Here is a 16,076-nt window from a genome sequence, read left to right as displayed (position 1 = left end):
TCCAGGGTCTAAACCAGAACTGACATGGACACATATCCCTGCTGTTTCCAGGTTTAAATCATTTCTGTCGGCAGCACGTGGTAGCGTGTCATTATCACCTTTAGGACCAAGTACCCAGCTCACATTTCTCTTTTAAAACCCTCGACTTCAGCAATTTTTTAGGCTGTGTTCTAAAAACGTTACACTGTATTGGAAGACTAGGGATGTCCCTGCTATATATCCTACGGCTCCACAGATACGATTTGTAAGAACATAAAAGTATAGGAAAGTTTTCCTACAGCCTAATTATTTTAGTGCGTGCATATATGTGAAAACATATGGATCAATTAGAAAACAACTTGCCAGCTGTAGCATATTATATCATAATCTATATCAAATTGTAGCTTGCAATTCAAAGAGCAAAAATAACGTACAGCCATGATCCATACCGTCATCCATGCCAAGAAATTAAACCGTAATAAATGCCAGAAAAATACACTTAATCCTCACAACTGAGCAGTTTCACTCAGCATGGCAGGCTAGCACAGTATAACCTTCAGGGACTAGCATCAACTGGGAGAGTGGAGGACTTATAGATACTAGAGTTTTGGATAGCAGCTCAGATATTTAATTCAGAAGGGAAAAAAGAAAAACACTGCTTTTTTGTGTCAATAAATGTGAAGTGATTTTTTTTTTTAAAAAAAAAAGCAGAAGCTTTGACATAAAAGCTCTTTCATAAAACATTCTTAACATCAGGGAGAGAAGCCAGGCAGCTGTGCGCTGTTATTGTGTACACGGTAAATCAGGCACAAAAAGGGGCAGCTCAGCAGGGCACCGGGAGGGTAAGATGCACACTTAACCCCCTGCACACATTGTTGCTCTATTTCTTTCCATCTTCATCTGCCTGCAGTCAGTACTGTATCTGTCATGAATGTAACAGGCCATTTTCAATCTAAATCTTGTTATGGATTAATAAGCAAACACTTTCTCGCTTATTATGCAATTTATCATGATGAAAATTGCATTGGGCTCCTCAAGGCTACATGCTGATACATTCATTTATTCAGCGCTCTGTGGATAGAGAGCCATACTAATCTTTATGACAGCTAAGGATGTAATCGCAAGATGAAAACGACTTTCTGAAGAACCGTGTTCACCTGGCTTCTGTAAGTCTGTATTTACATACAATAGGGCTCAGGAGATTCTCTGGCAAGGTAACGCATTTTGGTTTCTTTTGTCACAAGAAATAACTGGAGTTCAGACAAATAACAATATTAATCCAGTTTGTACATATTGATCCATTAACACACCACCACCACCACCACACGGCAATCATGCATTCTTTTCAAACCTTGAGGAAATTAAAACTGGTACATAAAACAGGTGGTAAAATCTGCCTTAGTATCACATAAAACAAAGTCAGAAACCTTAACACCTCCACAGATGGATGATAAAATGCATACATCTTATTAAGACAACCCTGGTCAGTTCCTTACTGCACACAGCATTTAAAATGTGTGTGTTAATAAGCAAGTATTTGTAAGTACATTTGTAAAATAAAATTAATTGATAATAGCGCAGTTTTCAGTATTGTAAGATTTGAAACCAAATGCAAAGGTTACATGCTATGGGTGTGTAAAAGTGATCACGGCATTAAATGCCATTGCTACCAGCAAAACAATAGAAAAGTAGCTAAAAATATACATACATTATTTAAAAACCTCACTATTTTCTAATTAGAAGGGTATTGAATAGTTTCACGCAGTGAGATATAGAAGAACAGTATTTACTGTGATTTAGCAAACAATAGCCTTAGAATAGAATGGAAAACCACCTAATTGTTTAAGGATTATTTTTTTTTAATACCTAAAGTGGTATTATTACTGCAATGCTGTAAACGAGAATATCTGTAAGCTAAGTAAACCCCCTCCTTCCGCTGAGCACACTGTTTTACATGCAGATGAATATTCACTTGACCACTGAAGGCCTAATGCAGTTTTTAAATAGTTTTAAGGTACTGCAGACATCTCCTCCTGCTTTCATGTAATACTCTCCTCTCCCACGCACTTCAGGGTACACCCAGAAAGCTCGTCAGATGTTAGCAATGCCATCAAGCAAAATATTACTTGCTGCTAAAATGAGCCTCTGCATTTTATGAAAAGAAATACAGTAAAATTAATTCTCAAATAATCAATTATGATGACCTTGGCAATTTCAGACACTATTTCAGACCTCCCCCAACTCCCCCCCTCCCCAAGCAAAAACTTTGCAAAGGAAGCCACAGACCAGTCAGTCCTCTTCCTTTTGGAATGAAATTGTTTCGCTGTTAATGAATTCTTTATCAATTACCAAGTGGTTTACAGATTAACTCTTAAGGAACATCACTAATTAAAATATTATGTAGAAAGCACTACATAAATTAAAAATTAAGCATGAAACATGTTTAAAAAAGCTAGGGAATATTCACACAGTACTTGGGATGCCAGACCGAGAAAGCACGTGGACTGTGCTTGGTGTGGACGAGGAAAGCTCTGCTGAACTGAACATCGCGATCCACCCCGTCGTTTGTATTTGCATGGAAACACGCTGCATCAGCACCGATGCAGAATGCAGGACTGTGAAGCTCTAACAGCCTATGCATTTAAGAACATAAACGTGCTTCACAATAAAAACATGCTGAGGTCTTATTAGAAAAAAAATATAGCAAATATCAATGTTATGTGATGAAGATTATTATTAAATTTAAATATTTTTATTAACCATAATTTTCCAAGTGGATGTCTGCAGAACTTTAATATACTACAGTATTAATCCGTACTGACAACAAAATAAATATGAAATTTGTATTTGCTCAAGGCAATTCTCCACCTACAGCAGGAGCTACATGTTTTGTATGTCCAAACGGAGGACTAATTTGGTCTTATGCAAGAGCCATGTACCTACGAATGAAAATTTTGTCTCAGCAGCACTAACGTATATCCACTTATATTTTTCAAGGTTTTCCATTAAAAGCAGAAAGCTTGAAATAGCTTTCAAAGCCAATTACATAAAGCATAGTATCATTGTTTTATTTCATATAAACAGCCTACTATGGTTGCTTCTTACAGTGATTTTTCATTTGTTCTTTATTTATACACAGAAATGAGAGCCTCTCCACTTGCACGTTTAAGTGGTTTGCTTTTTTTATAAAAACTAAATACAGAAAAATTTGTTCAGATGGATTTAAACTAAATTTCAGACAGGATGATCAATTTCACAACAAACATTAATAAAAATAAGGACTATATTGCAAAACTCTTTCCTGTGCAAACAAGCCTGTTGTTACTAATCAGATTACTGGTGTGAGTAAAGACTGTTCATGTGAGAATTGGGGCTGCAGTTAAAATTTATTACATTTAGCCCTCAGATCAAAAAATCACAGATACTCAACAAAAAGGCCACTCCTTTCCTGCAAAGTTGCAGACATTGAATAAATCCCAAGCACTAATATTCAAGAATCCCATTATCTTAACACCAAACGCATTAAAAAAAGGCAAGATGCTACCTTTATTACACAAGTCATCTTAATGACTTCACTTACCCATTTAGACATAATTATTTGATGGTGTGATTGATAGTACGTGGCCTGATCAAGTGCAACAACTTGTGTACGTACCTGTGTACACATAACTAGAAGTTGTACAGTTACAGTAAATTTGAAGAAGTGGAACAAACAGGTACTTAAGAGTTCATGCACAAAAAACTCCGCCAAAACCCAGCATTATCTTTTTGCTGTGCATTTTATGTCAAAGCATCACACTTCTTCTTGAAATTTGCCCCCCACCCCAATTCCAAATACCTAATTTAAAGAAGATTTTATTTCAAGGAGGTTAGAACAGAGGTACAAGACAGCATACCATATAAATCTTGAGAGACTTTAATAAGTTGTTCTCTGACCCTAGAGACAGGCTGTGGTCTATTGTGTTTATGATTTCTTAGCAATCCTTGAATCTACAGGTTACCTTGATGATATTAATAGCGCTCCTAAAATAACTACCTTTTCCAAAACAATTCACATCCTGATGGGATGGCTTGTAAAACCATGGGGGAAAAAATATCCATATATTCAGACACACCGGTGAAAAATACCAAATACCTTCTGAAAATACCATTTTTACAGTTAAGAAAGGTTAAAAAAATATGTTAAAGGGACAGACATATTTTTGATACAAAAAATGTTTAATGCTCTTCTTTTCTCAAAATTACTAGCAATATGACCAGAAGATGAATGCTGTGTAGCCCCAAGCAACACCTACCAAGTGATTGGTGTCTCCCAGTTTCAGAGGTGGTGACCCACAGCACCAGGAGAAGCCAGCACCGCAGTGCTCCATCTCTCCCGCTGCAGTGAAACCCTCTTCTCCCTTCCGCGATCGCCCACAGGAGCTGCCTGAGACTGCAAACTGAGCCAGGCTAAAGCAGGCTTGAAATCGTAATTTACGTGGTACTGGTTCAAAAACAAAACTTGAAACAAGAAGTTATTCCTTGTCCCACTTTCTTGCCCAGTACCACAGCCATGGGGATTTGAAGCAACTGCTGCAAAACCTAGATGCGTAGGTCAGAAACGACACAAGTAAATGTTTGTAAGCCAGTAAAAGCAATACTTACTTAGCAAGCTGTTTCTCCGCATCTGCACAGAGCTCCAGAAGGCCCATCAGCACGGCAGAGACATCCATGTAGGGCTCCCACACGGTAAAGCCGCGGCCGATAAGGTCAATGGCAGTTCTGCGGATGGTGCTGTGTGCGGGCAGCTTGGGGCTGGGCGGCTGCAGCAGCAGGAACGTCAGTGCCTTGCCTGTCGTGCAGAATGGGAGAGGATGGGACAGTGAAACGAGCTGCAGAATGGATTTGGCCTTGTTTGCAAATACTGATAAGAAACACATATTATGAAAACCTGCTCAAATGTTACAGTATTTTGGCTTTATCCCACCAACGACCAGTTTGTTACTGGAATGAATCTGTCTGCATAGTACAGTGATCTGAATCAAACAGACCCATACCAATATTGCCAGTGGTGAGTCTTAAACACAGTGTTTTCACTACAGAAGAAATAAAACTAAATGTATTTTTGAAAACATGTAAGTTCTCTAACATGCCTAAATATTTCTACCTGAAAATTCTGCAAAAAGTGAGAATAAACCAAAACATCAAAATCAAAAAGAAACTATTAAATAAAACTCCTCCCTTAAATAGACGTTTGCTAAGAAAACCCTGAAAATCTGTAGTAATATGTAATAAAAGCTTTCAGAAAAAAAGGTAGATCATTTTGAAAGGGCGTCTAAGAAAAACAAGCTTAAAAGATTAAACATGGGAAAACATCAGCTGAAATAAACCATGTTGAGATTACAAACTTTTTCATCAGTATCTCAGTCACAGCCAGAAGCAGTCCAGGCTAGATGGGCTTAACTGAGTGAAAAACAGCAAAAGTCAGTCACCAAAGTTGCCACAACGACTTCTTGTTTCCAAACGTGCCACATGCCTGCAGGCGCAGGGCTCAGGAGAGGTGGCACAGTCAGCTCTTTAATTACAAAATCCTGCGCTGCACTACGATGACATCTCCTCAGTAACTGATAGAGGTGATGTTTAATCCAAGTGAACTGTCCATCTGGGGACTTGCAGTGACCAACGCTGCAAAAGCGATGCTGTGTGCCCCCTTCCCCGAGCCCAGGGTGAGCATGGACCCCAGCAGCGTGGCCGCTTGCCCACAGGAGAGCGGCCGCCCTGGTGCTCATGCCCAGCAGTGCTTTGGCAGGCAGCTCTGGCCCGCAACACAGGAAGAAAAACACGCATGGACAAGCTGATAACCTGGGACCAGGAGCTCTGGGGATTTGCCACTTTTCCTGCTCTTGGCCCAGTACAAACTGAGCAGGGGGAAGGACAGAGCAGAGCGCACTGGTGACAGCCCGGCAAAGGTCCCCAGCCCATCACCGAGATGCTCAGCAGCGCTGGCTCCCGGGTGCGGGTGAATCGGGAGCCAGGTACCCATCTTACAGCAAGGGCTTCTCTTCCTTGCAAAATATACATCCTACTGATACCTCCTCCGCCACATCAGATGCATAGGGATTAGGAATGCTGGATTTGGGAAAGGGAACTTTGTAAGGCCTCCATATCACTCCATCCTGGGATAGACAATGGGATGTTTGTGACCACTTCTGTTCCCAGATCTCAGCAGCTCCAGAACCGTGCCTGGGTCTTCGGGTACGGAAACACTCCACAGCATGTGAGCATTTAACAGCACCACCTGCTGCACCTGAGCAGAAATCTCCCTGAGTGGGGCCCACAAATAAATGTTGAGAAAGTTGCCTGAAAGTTTACAAGATTTATCTGAGAATTGGCTCTCATATAGGAAAGCGTGCTTTAGCCCATTTCTTTCTAGGCCCACCACCAGTCTTGTCTCATGCATGTCCTACACATGATGATTCAACTACTGCCGTGACCGACGCAGTGCTCCCAGGCGCTGGGGCAGGGCTGCCGCAGCACTGCGCTTGGCTTTGAGCCCTGCCCTTGCGCTGATGCCGAGCACTGGCAGATAGGAGAGGCAGCTCTCCAGAAAGGGCAGGAGGCGCCCGGTACCAGTGCAGGCTCCGCAGCCCCAGACTGAAGAGCTGGGCTCGCTTTGCCACCTCTAACTCCGTTTTGAAAGAACAGCTGTGGCGGAGTTTCAGCAGGAACTGCTGGACATGTCTCCCACCTTTGCAGGACTCAGCGTTTGGTGGTTAAGGTCCGTTAGAGATGCAAGCTCAAACATTTATCTCTTGCAGGTGAAGGAACTGAATTTTGGGTCATTTGTGTTACGTTTTAGTGTCTTGGCCATTCAGACACTTATGTTACGAGACTCTGCCATCAGCACTGTCCCCTCAGGTCACCTCTTTGTAAACAAACCACAGCTGGCAACGATCCCCCTCCCTACTGAAAGTGGCAGCAGAACCTAGAATAACAAGACAAATTACAGAGAGCAGAATATTCAAACAAATATCGTATTTTTCCCTAAAGGGTTGTTATAATATTAGATCTGTAATTCCCCCCGATTTCACAACACACCCTTACGATGGCTACAGAGGACCATAGGCAGCAAAGGGAGCTGGTGGGGGCTGGGGGTGCCATGGAAGGTACCTGCTCCATCCCCTCCCTTCCAAGGGCTGCATGCGTAACACACGCATTGCATTGCAACTGCTTCACAGCATTGTGTCCAACCTCAGTAACTCTCTCCCTCCTCTCCACAACGCTTTTTTTTTTTTTTTTCTTTTAGCAAGAAATATAGCTTAAGGGAGTAGTGGGGAAAGAGAGAAATGATGTCCCCAAAAATGTCAACATACCTGAATTCTAATCCAGGTTCCACTTATTGAGGAAATGTGACTAATAATTTAATTTAATAGATTATTTTTAAATAAAAATAATTACATATATAAAAATGGGTAGGAGGGCAAAACCAAGCAACACTTCAAGATAATTTACCGTTATCTCATTCTAACCTCTTAATAATGTTCATTTAGCTTGCTATTGTGATAACTACTGATTTTAACAGGTTTTTCTTTAGTCTTCAGAACTGTCCTCTACAAGTTGCTCATTTTGTTTATTAAATAAGCCAGGCACCTGTCATTTCAAGCATTCAGAAAAGCCAACAACTGACACGTTTTTCTAGTCCATTCACGCTAACCCCTTATACATGTGTAACAAAACCTGAAAGTTTCTTCTTGAAGTGGACAGCAGGCCACGAAGCTCTAGTTTGTGTGAATTTTATTGTCTCAAATATTAAGAACCTAATTAAAAAGTGACTACTCAAACATTACTGCAATGAAACATGCCTACCAATTTCATAGGAATCCTCCTAGCATTGCTCCTGCTGAAACCCACCTTGTGTGAACTGAGCTAAGGAAAAAGATGAACTAAACAAAAGTCATTCTGCTGCCCGTTTCTTAGCATGGACATCTTTGTTTAAGCTTTGACTTGGCTTAAATGAATGAATTAATATTGACAAAAACATCAACTAAGCTAATGAGTTGTTAGTTAAGGCAATAAACATGTCACATTAGAGTCAGTGCAGTAAAGAGGTAATTAGCCCTGGAAAAGCTCTGCCGATTGGGGCTGCGGAGACCCTCTGCTCTTAACCTTTGAGTCCATTATGCGGAGCAGGACCAGGAGCAGCCACACTAACATGTCCTGGACCCGCAGCCTTGCCTGCGCTGCCAGGGCAGGTCCCTGTCATGCCTGGTGCTGATTCAGCATCTTTTAGTGAACCTACACACCTGTGCTGCCAACAAACAGGCAATGAAGGTATTTTAGTAGAAGTCTGGGCCAGCACAGTGATGTGGCAGAACAGATCCTACCAGACCAGAATGCAGATGTGACTCTGCTTGAACGTGCTCCTCCTGCTTTTGGAAGGGCTCTGAAATTACTGTAAGCAGGGGGTGCAGTCTTTCTTGCTGGAAATCTAAATAGTATCACCCTCTTTAAACAAAAAAGTTTTTAAAATCTGCCTTAGAAAAACACTAAGCTTTAATGATTTACTGCTATAAAACGTCATTAAGAAACAAACCAACAAAAACTCCTCTCACTGAAGACCGGGGTGTGACTTGCTAGACAGAATTACTTCAAGCCGTAATTTAGCAGAAACATAGCTTAGGAAATGCCATTCCTATAAAAATTTGTATTAAATTTTGTTCTAAATGTTTCATTCTGCATTGGTACACCTATGCTACAAGCATATGGAAATAATAAAAAAAAAGCAGCAGAGGAGGTAACCCAGAGCGCAGACTTTGTCCCTGGACCGAGCTGACCCTCATGTCAGTACCAGGGAGCTACCAGGAGTACCAGAACCAGACTGGATTTTTCTCAGCCAGTGGAGAAGGATAAAATTTTAGACACAAGTATCGAAGTACTTTCAACATTTAGGATAGAGATAGCAAATCTGCCTGTTCCCTGAAATGATTTCTGTATATCCTCACAAGAAACACCCTACGTGACAGCACACAGACACCTGTACAAAAAGCTGCATCCAGCAGACTGAGGCGTAGGTACAAGTCTGCCTGCTAATTCATGTGTTTACTTGAACATTAAAATAAAGGTTTGAGTCATTGCTCCTTTTGCCATTTTTATTAATGAAAATGTGACATGAATACCAAAGCTTGTAAATTATTTTCAATGCATACAGCCCCTCAATTTCTGAAACGTCTTTCCTTGCTGAATCTCAAGAGCTTTGACCATATTACATCAGTCAGCATTGTTATCCCCATTTTGCTGATAGATTTAAAAAAATTAAATAATTTGCTCAGGAAAATCAATAGCACAGGCATGAACGAGACACTGATAACACTGATGCCCATTCTCATAATTTGCCACGAGATCAAGTATCCAACTAAATAAAAATGATGGACTCCAGGCATATGATTTAACTTGCTTTGCATCTTTTTTCCAGTTTTATGGAAAAAAGAAAGAAGTAAAGAATCATAGCCATATTTTTTTTTGCAGTCTGCCCTCTCTCCCTGTGTCTGTGGGCAGAATGTTTTTCTGCAAGAATGTAAACCAAATTGTGACCTTTCTGGATGATTTGACATCTACCTGTAAGAAATGTCCACAGAAAGAGAAATAAAAATTGGATAGCTGGGTTAAAAATCCGTATCCCTTAATCCTTTCCTACTTCTAGTGCAGTGAATTTTTATTACGCATCTTCTCTCATCTTTCAAGACAGGTATAAAAACTGGAGAATGATTAACTAGTCATATTATTTGAAGATTTTTTTCTGAAGTTTTAGTGATGAAAAGATTTTTTTTTCCCCTACCATAATGTCAAATTTCCTAATTTTTACAGAATCCGTTTACAGCATTTTTTCTGGCCTTTAATGTAATTTTGACCCTCAGGTTTTTTTTCAAGTGAATGTGGGCTAGAAGAGACTTTTTGTTGATGACTTCAAGTCATTTAAGTACCATTCTTGCAACAGGTGCAATGCCTGTAACTTCTAAGATAATTTCAGAATTCACATGGATAAGTAGGTTTTTTCTTTCTTTTGAAAAGTATGGTCTTAGAGTATATTAAGAAGCGAAGTAGTTATTGTGCATGACGGTAACAAGACTGCATTTTATACAAAGTAAAAAACAATTTAGAACTAAATTTGAACTGCTCCAGCATAAAAGGAGAAAAGCAAAGAGGGTGAAGAGAACCGGTCCCCAACTTGTACACGTGGGATGAGGGAAAGCACCATAACCCTACGGAGTTCCCCGGCAGGCGAGCTGCAGCGCGGGGCAGCCGCGCCATCACTGCGCACTGCGTGACCAGCTGAGGGGGTGCCGGGGCAGGACAGGCAGAGCCACAGCTTGGGTGAGCCTGACCGCTGTGCAGCCATTTTGTCCTGCAGGGCAGACAAGACAGCTGCCAGGTTTCCATCTGTGGCTCACGCAAGGACCGTTGGCTTCCGTCATTGGTCGGTCACTTTGTGTCATTTCACTTGCTGTGCAACGATTCAAGATTAATTCTCAATACTCCTGATGCTCCAAGATTTTCCAGGGGCAGCGCAGGCTGCTCCTACCTGCCAGCAGCCAAGAACAATAGGACATTCACTGTGCAGGCAATCGATAGCGCCCACCCGCTCCTCCCGGCCGCTGCAAAGGAGAGAAACAATTCCCACTCGTGGGGCTTGCTGCTCCGCACACAGCCACTGTAGTGTTGGCTTTGCTCTTCCCGGGGCTGAGCAACAGCCCCTTCTATCACAAATATGCAAGAAGTAAAACAGTTTTGAAAAATATCTAGAGAAAGGTAGTCCCTGCTTATTTTATCAGTAAAATTTAAATTGTCACCTGAGGCTCCCGTTACCTAAAAAAAGAGCAAAAGTTGCGATTAGCAAATGAACATTTGAAACAACATGAACGACTAAGTCCTTTTTTGCATTTGTATTGAAAAGGTGAACATCTACAAGTGTACAAACGCTACAAGATGGGCACTGGAGCACAGCAGAGGCAATGATGCCGTTCTCAGCTCACTCCGCCATCCCAGCCTGCCACCCTGCCGCTGCACAGGGAAGCAAAGTTTGTCCTGAGATTTGTAACAACCTCTCAAGGGTTTGAAAAGTTAGTGCTTCCTAACTGAATGTGGTTCTGCAGCACATAGACACCTCGATGCTTTTTTGGGCAGCTAAGATGTTGAGTTTTAGCAATAAAAGAAAAAAATAGGGTTTTTTGCCTCATATCTGATCAGAAAGGAAGCGTCCTCATCCACTGTGAAGACTTACCACCACCAGAAATGTTATTTAATGCCAAGGGGGATGTTTTCCCCATGTAAATTATCTATGTAAATTCTGGAAATTTAGCAGAGGTTTAACAGGTCAGAACTGCCAACCCAAGATGCAGTAAATTCCCAGCATTTCTATTAAAGAGTGTAATACATACTGCTTTTTACATTACGTGAACAGAGAGCAAAGAATATTCCTAAGTGGGGCCAGACAAACACTGCCCTAAGCTGCTTTAAACTTCAGTAAGATTTTGCATAATTCATTAGGAAGGGAGACAAAGGAAAAAAGAAGAAAATGTTTGTAATAGCTGGTTTCCCAGTCTTTTCTGTCTAACTCTGGTCTAGTTCAACTGACCTAACAATGCCATTTTTCTTCCTCTTAAAATCTGCAGTGGGGGAATCAAATGCAAAAGCAAGATCAATTCTGTTCCAAGACAGTAAATGAGTTTTAGATCAGACTTGTTTCAATTTACGGAGAGAACCCAACTATGCTGCCTTAAATGCACTCTTCCCCTAAATATGAAATTCTACTACAGTACTATAGAAAGAGTAAACTATCATCATTTTAATCCAAAATTTGTTTATAATCCAGCAGGAAGGAGAAAGCCAGTATGACTTGGGTCATAACTGTGCATTAAACTTTGTATTTTCATTTCTGTTAATTGTATAATTCTATTAAACCATGTAATTTATTTTAATATAAATTATATAATGTTTTCTAAATAAAGCTACTTCCATTAAAATGATCATAGTTTCATAGGAAGTAGCTGTTTTTTCCATAACAGCACTGACCAAACCCTGTTAATCTCAGAAGTTTTCTCCTGTTACACATAATTCTAATGAGTTTTCTTAAGCAGTTTGGACAAGCTGTGACCCCATGACAGCAGAAGATGCACAATATCAATGAAATAAGTCAAGTCAATGCAGCAACTTGCAGGAGGCAGGGGTCACAGTTTAACCTTCTCCATAGCACTGCTGTCCAATACATAAACATACCCACACCAACAGTGATGTGTATTTTATTCTTGACTGCTGCAAAGCCATGTGAGCAATGCAAAATCTCAGGGCAGTCCAGCTATTTCAAGTTGCTCCTTTCTCCCCAGGCTGTCACCCCAGCGGTGCCTGTCCCCTCAGTCTTGGTAGCACACCTATAGCCGGGTCTGTGCTGCAGCTGATGTCATCGACATTAGGCTCTTCATAGGGCAACCCTGTAATTGGTTCAACCAGATTTATCTTTGGAGAAAATAAAACCTGAGTGACCAGGCATTACGGGAGCAAGGGGTTACATCTGCATGTACTTGAGTAGTTTTGAAGATGAAATCAAAGCTCTCCAAAGGCCAGGATGCAGGGTAAAGATGGCTCCTTTTCTTTTTGGCTATCGCTACACATTCTGAATTACAACCCATCCAAGCTATAGCTTGAAACAGAGACTTTGACAACACCATCTCTTATGCTAAACTGGTAACTACAGCAACAGAAAGATAACCACACGAGCAGCGATTAGTTTTCTAACACATAGATCTCCAAACCAACTTACTACAGCGTCAGCCCACTGCCGGTGCTGATGGATTGCTTCCCTGGCAGCAGCTAGCTGTGTTAGACAGTTTGAAATTGTACTCCTAGACAATGTGCCATCGTCTTTACGCTGCAGGGGACACAAGGACTGGCTGAAGGACTGACTGAAGGAGCCGGGTTTCTTCTCCCTGGAGCAGAGAAGGCTGAGCGGGACCTCACCACAATGTTCCAGTACTTAAAGGGCAGCTACAAAGAGGATGGAAGCTGTCTATTCACAAAGAGCCACACCAATAAGACAATGGGCAACGGGTACAAGCTGCACCATGGAAGGTTTCATATTGACATAAAGAGGTTTTTGTACAATAAGAACAATCAATTCCTGGAACAACCTCCCCAGGGACATGGTGGAGTCCCCATCGCTGGAGGGTTTCAAGACTCGATTGGACACCATGCTAGATAATCTCAGCTCAGCTCCCTTTCCCACGAAAGGCTGGAGCAGATGATCTTCCAGGTCCCTTCCAACCTGGGTTGTTCTGTGATTCTGTAAGTTTTACTGCTGTTCTCCACAGCAATTTATTCCAGCCAGTTGCAGACCATCATCTCAGAGATAATCCCAGATATGATACTCAAGTCATACGTGTTTGAGTTGATTATGTGATCCTATGCTATGACATTTCACAAAGATGAACACAAATGCTGATAAAACATAAAAATTAAAGAAATTTTGAAGTTAATGAACAGGGGAAGTATATATGTAAACAAGATTTTTTTTACACTGTAAGTGCTAAGTCCAGCCGGTTGCACAAGTGACGCAACTCAGATGCCTATATGGAAAGATTGCATATATAATGAAAAGTTGGAAAGTAACACTGATATAGTATGTGCAAAATAAAATACTTCAAAATCTATGGTCACACATACGCACTCACATACATGTGAAGATAGAACATGCCACTCTGGACTAGATGAAGGACTGCTCGCCAGTCCCCTCGCTGTTAGCCACTGATAGAGTAGCTGTTACAAAAGTTCCCACTGTAGATGAGTAGATAAGGGAACTGCCCCCAAACCCCCAGGCTCCCACCCCTGGACTGTCAGCAGGCTGGACCGCATTAAGGGTTAGACCCTTCAACATACCCTATATTTACTGCAGTTTTCATTACTCCTTGTCATTCCATAAATGCTTAACCCTTAAACATCTTCAAGCAATGAGTTCCCCAGGCCAGTCCAAAGTGCTTGGTGCTGGAGTAGCCCAGTGAGCCTGGGGGAAGAGACAGGGAAAAGAGCAGCTGCAAAATAGAAAAATTATCTAGCACAACAAATAGGTAAGCATCACTGCTTTCAGTTCTCTTCATTACCTGTCCCCAGAGCTGAAGCTATCCCTTCCTTCAGATATGCATAGTACTGGCAAACATCAGTTCTGTTTTTCTGACAATAAATTTCTTTATAGGAAATAAGCAAAATAGCTGTATAAACAACAACAAAAAAATGAATATATCTATTTTTCTGAATTTCTCACCTAAACGCTAAAACCAGTATTACAGAAAGTGCTTTTAAATATCCAGATACTCATAGGCAAGGACTGTTGATAAAGACAGTCCCTTTGGGACATGGTGGGTAGAGGCGAGCCCAGCTGATGCAGTGGGTATCATCTGCTACTGCCTTGGGATGGCACAGGGAGCAACCCTGGCAGCTCTGCTCAGTGCTGAGAAATGCCGCTGGACTGTGATCTTTATATAAATGCCATTTCTAAGGGGTGCAAACGCATACACATTCGCAAGCATGTGGAAATAAAAAACATTCAAATTAATCATGGTACAACCCGCTAGCCTGATATTACATTTACTCAGGCAGGTATTCTCCTCTTGAGCTACAGCCGCTTCCTGTACATACATTTCCCTCAGGACATGAAAACACATGGCTGGAAGCCTGAAGTCGTAAGAGCTTAAATCAGCAATTATACAGCTCACAAATGCTGTGAGGTTTTCAGCAATGTTGCATCTCTCAGCCCAGCTCAAGCAGGGGCTGTGAAGAGCAATGGGAACAGTACCACTGAGGGACTGGACCTAACCCCAAAGGGCTGATCCCTCAGGTACCCCGTGCAGCATGCAGCACCCTGTCGTGCAAGGCACTTTTTGGGGAATTGGGGGCTTAAGTGAGATGTGACTAGAGTGGGGAAGGGGTTCCGGGGTGTCGGAAAGGAGCTTGTGTGTCTGGACCAAAAAGAGAGAATCCCACTTTAACTGCCTCTCACCATAAACCCCCATGTATCCAGATCACCAAGAGCCAGCGGGGCTGTGTTCTCCATACCTTCGCACCGGGCGTCAACACGATCCTGCACCTGTGCAACCACCCCGTTTCACAAGAACTGCAGAAAACTAAAATCTCTGACTCTGGTGGCATCAGCAGTGTTTTCAAAGGGTACTAGGGGATGGCATGATCAGATCAGCAGCAAATTCATACACATTTTGTTTTCTTAGGAAGTGAATAATTGTATATCTCTTGTGATACTCTGTTCAGATATCTGAGATATACCTCACATACTTCTACAAGAAAAACTTCCGTTCCTTATTTGTAAGACGGGAATAATATTGCCCCTTTAAGTTTTAAAAAACCCCACTCCTATCTGACACATTTCTACAGCTTTTTTTTCAGCATACTTACAACACTGAACCTTTTACATTTAACCCTTATATGACCACCAATCCACAGCTTCCCCAAAACCAGCTGCACCTGCAAACGCTTGGCTGTTGGCCGAGCAGACCCGAGTCCTGCGGGAGACGGGGATCAGCCGGAGCAGGGCACAGGACTGCGGGGCAGCCAGGCCCTTGGCACTGAGCAGGCACATGCTTCACGCTGCAGGTAACACAGGCTGTGTGGGCACACAGCCTCTTCCAGCATGCCCCTCTGCACACCAGGCACGCCTTGCTGCCCCGGCCCCCCGTGCCTGACTGGGTGAGCTTGGAAGTTACCCTAAAACTGCAGCCTGCAATGGGGTGTGACACCGGAGGACTGGGGCTGAAGGCTGAGCGTTAACCGCTGGAATTAAAAACAGGGCTGTCCCTCCAACAAGCCTGTGCCTCCTCTGCACTGCACCCTGGTGCAGACCACTGCTGTCATGGGCAGAGTGGCTCTCGCAGCCCTGGGCGGGCTCACTCTCCCTCGGACACCTTCCCAAGCTTCCTTCGCTGGGTTTAGCCTCCCCCAGCCCCAGCTACAAGGCTTTGCTCCACCTGCTCACATGTAGCCGTACAATGGGTCCTGCGGTGCTGCTGCCCTACAAGCAGACTGAAGAAACCAAGCTGCTTCGGTTTCTTTCACATGAGATG

General features: G+C 42.3%; 1 protein-coding gene across 4 annotated transcripts in view; it reads right to left on the bottom strand.

The window, feature by feature from the left end:
• The window catches only part of WDR7 (WD repeat domain 7), a 143,199-nt gene that overhangs the window by 43,414 nt on the left and 83,709 nt on the right, over positions 1 to 16,076 (bottom strand). For all 4 annotated transcript variants that reach the window (XM_027794508.2, XM_055791615.1, XM_055791614.1 and 1 more), the window contains one exon: positions 4,624 to 4,810. In XM_027794508.2, coding sequence (XP_027650309.1) covers positions 4,624 to 4,810 — 187 coding nt within the window. The remainder of the gene's footprint in view (positions 1 to 4,623; positions 4,811 to 16,076) is intronic.

Source organism: Falco peregrinus, chromosome Z, assembly GCF_023634155.1.
Source record: "Falco peregrinus isolate bFalPer1 chromosome Z, bFalPer1.pri, whole genome shotgun sequence".
NCBI lineage: Eukaryota > Metazoa > Chordata > Aves > Falconiformes > Falconidae > Falco > Falco peregrinus.
This window is presented reverse-complemented; position numbering and strand designations above follow the sequence as displayed.